The sequence below is a fragment of the Cebus imitator genome, unplaced genomic scaffold (genome assembly GCF_001604975.1).
Source record: "Cebus imitator isolate Cc_AM_T3 unplaced genomic scaffold, Cebus_imitator-1.0 Scaffold111, whole genome shotgun sequence".
NCBI classification, from domain to species: domain Eukaryota; kingdom Metazoa; phylum Chordata; class Mammalia; order Primates; family Cebidae; genus Cebus; species Cebus imitator.
Window position 1 is genome coordinate 1,840,160 of NW_016107426.1, and position 3,330 is coordinate 1,843,489.

The window sequence follows — 3,330 nt, forward strand, 5'->3', positions numbered from 1 at the left end:
GTATCTATATATGTATCTAGATAGATAGATATATAGATATGGATATATAGAGAGAGAAGGGAAGACAAAAGAGTATAAAGACTATAGAAAAGAAAAGGATTGGCGGGTGCGCTCGCTTAAGCCAGGCGCAGTGGCTCACACCTGTAATGCCAGCAATTTGGGAGGCTGAGGTGGACAGATCACCTGAGGTCAGGAGTTCAAGATCAGCCTGACCACATGAAGAAACCCTGTATCTACTAAAAATACAAAAAAAAATAGCCGGATGTGGTGGCGTGTGCCTGTAATCCCAGCTACTCAGGAGGCTGAGGCAGGAGGATCACTTGAACCTGGGAGGCGGAGGTTGCAGTGAAGCGAGATTGCACCACTGCACTCCAGCCCGTGACAAGAGCAAAACTCTTGTCTCAAAAAAAGAAGGAAAGATAAAGGATTGATTTCTGAAATGCCCAACATTTTAGGTTAGAGAAATTAAGATAAATCAGTGTAGATGGCTGAGAATTAGTCTCAGTCCTCAACTTCTGGAGGCTTATTTGGTAATTTAGTGTAATCAGTAGGGAATTTCTTTATAAGAATAGTGTAAAGATTTGCTATAGCAATGACATTTTTGTAAATGTTTAATCAAATCACAACCTTTACCTTGAATTTGATGAGCAGACCACTCATGTTATTATCAAGCTACTTAAATAATTATGATTTTTCCCAGCTGCCTTTTTTTGAGACAGAGTCTTACTGTGTCTCCCAGGCTGGAGTGCAATGGTGCAGTCTGCTCCCTGCAGCCGCCACCTCCCGAGTTCAAGCAGTTCTCGTGCCTCAGCCTCCCAAGTGGTTGGGACTACAGGCATGCACCACCACGCCTGGCTAATTTTTTGTTTTTTGATTTTTGGGTTTTGGGTAATTTTTTGTTTTTGTTTTTTTGAGACAAGAGGTTCGTTCTTATCACCCAGGCCGGAGTGCAGTGGGCGTGACCTCAACTCACTGCAACCTCCGCCTCCTGGGTTCAGGTGATTCTCCTGCCTCAGCCTCCCAAGTAGCTGAGATTACAGGCACATACCACCATGCACAGCTAATTTTTTGTATTTTTAGTAGACATGGGGTTTCACCATGTTGCCCAGGCTGGTCTCAAACTCCTAACCTCACGTGGTCTGTCCACCTCAGCCTCCCAAAGGGTTGGTATTACAGGCGTGAGCCACCATGCCCAGCCCTCAGTTGCCTTTTTCTTAGACTATCTAAAAATCTAAAAATGCTATCCAGATTTCATAGTTTGAGAAATGACCAGAAGTTCATCTCATCCTCTAGGTAATGTGTAGTCCGAGAACTGTGATTCTGTTCGTACTCACAACATAAGTATACAAATATATGAATTCGGATTTTTGTGAAGAGGGGACAGCAAATGTGCATTTTCTTTCTTGTTCTTACCCTGTGCAGACATCAGTGCATTTCTACTTATTAGAGATCTTATTTGCCTCTAAGCACACTTACAAGCTTATGTTTACGGATTTTGTGATAATAAAAAGTACAGACGTGTTGCCTTCATTTCACAGCTGTGGCCACCTGTATCACTCATTCTGCCTGCAAAGCAAAGAATGCACCATGGAAATTGAGGGCCAAACAAGATGGACGTGCTACAAATGCAGCTCAAGTAACAAAGTAGGAAAACTCAGTGAAAATTCATCTGAAATTAAAAAGGGCAGGATAACCCCCTCACAGGTAAGACTTGTTTTCGTGGCAAAATGGAGATGGTCTTTTCTTCCCAATGTCATTTAGGCCTGGTCCCATTTTCTTCAGGTCCTATAGGTCTCAACAAATTTACCTGATGAGCATTAGTACATGAAATGTTCTATTCAGTCCTATTTCATGTTTGAAGAGCCTCTCCTCTCTACTCAGTACTGAAAAACATTGCATTTGAGAACAACAGATGATATTTTCTGCCTTCAGAAGGCCTAAGATCTAGTTGGACAGATGAGGTCTACACACATGAGCCTGCTTTTAAGAACCTTTGACAGAGTAACAGCAAGTACAGCTGAGTACCTGCAGGTACCAATGAGTGCTTTATATACTCATACCAATGAGTATATAAGAGTGCAGAATTATGACTTTTAAGCAGGGCTGGCGATGGACAAGGTACATACACATATGCTCTTTCACTGCCTTTGGAGTATGACTACTGGACTAGGTGACAATTTTATGTATTTTTACAGCCTTTTTTAAAAGCAGGCAGTGGAGCAGAGTTTGAACTGTACTGCTGAATGGTTTTCAGGAGAGCGGAACTTTGGTTCAATGTGGAGAACAAGCACATAGTTTTCTCAGTTGGGTAACTTTCTTCAAAAAACCTGATGCAATAGTGTCCATTTGAGAAGTCTTTCATTACCTTTAGAGTACATGACTACTGAACTAGATAATAATTTTATGGGTTTTTTGTTTTTTGAGATGGAGCCTCGCTCTGTCGCCACGCAGGAGTGCAATGGTGTGATCTGGGGACACCACAGCCTCCACCTCCCAGGTTCAAGTGATTCTCCTGCCTCAGCCTCCTGAGTGTCTGGGATTACAGGCACCCACACCATGCCCAGCTAATTTTTGTATTTTTAGTAGAGGCCAGTTTCACTTTATTGGCCAGGATGGTCTCGATCTCTTGACCTCGTGATCTGCCTGCCTTGGCCTCCCAGAGTGCTGGGATTAACAGGTGTGAGCCACTGCCCCCGGCCAATTTTATGTATTTTGCAGCCTTTTTTTAAGCAGGCAGTGGAGCAGAGTTTGAATCTCCTGCCTGATAGTTTTCAGGGGAACAGAACTTGACAACACGAGGGGTTCAGGGTGGAGAAGTTACTGGGACCGGGACTTGATCATTGTGCTGTACTCAGCTCTACTTCCTCTTTGAAGCAGTATCTTATCTTCTGCTTCCTGTTCCCTCCTCTGCGCTACCCTATCCTGTAGTTGGCCTTCAGATCACACAGTAAAAAGTTGGGCCTGTTACTTTTCTCTTTGTTTCACCAGCCATCGGCGTCATATTAGAAGCAGAGGCTGGACTAACTGCTCTCCAGATAACAGTGTAGAACTTCTGCTGTCCATTGTAGCCTTTCCATTTATCCTTTCCCCCAGTTTGCATTGAACAGTGTAGTGGGTACTGTGCCAGGTGCCCAGGGATACAGTGGTAGACAAGGCAAACATGGTCTTGTCTTGCAGAGTTTACAGTCGATGAAATGATAAACAGATTTTTGACCGAGTACTCAAAAATTGTCTACTCATGTCCTTTTCCCACTTTTTGATGGTATTCCTTTTTTTTTTTGCTGATTTGTTTGAGTTTTTTGTAGATTCTGGATGTTAGTCCTTTGTTGG

The 3,330-nt window shown here is 43.1% G+C and overlaps 1 protein-coding gene across 6 annotated transcripts in view; it reads left to right on the forward strand.

Moving 5' to 3' along the window:
* The window catches only part of VPS8 (VPS8 subunit of CORVET complex), a 240,631-nt gene that overhangs the window by 196,587 nt on the left and 40,714 nt on the right, over positions 1–3,330 (forward strand). For all 6 annotated transcript variants that reach the window (XM_017538380.2, XM_017538382.2, XM_017538384.2 and 3 more), the window contains one exon: positions 1,539–1,704. In XM_017538380.2, coding sequence (XP_017393869.1) covers positions 1,539–1,704 — 166 coding nt within the window. The remainder of the gene's footprint in view (positions 1–1,538; positions 1,705–3,330) is intronic.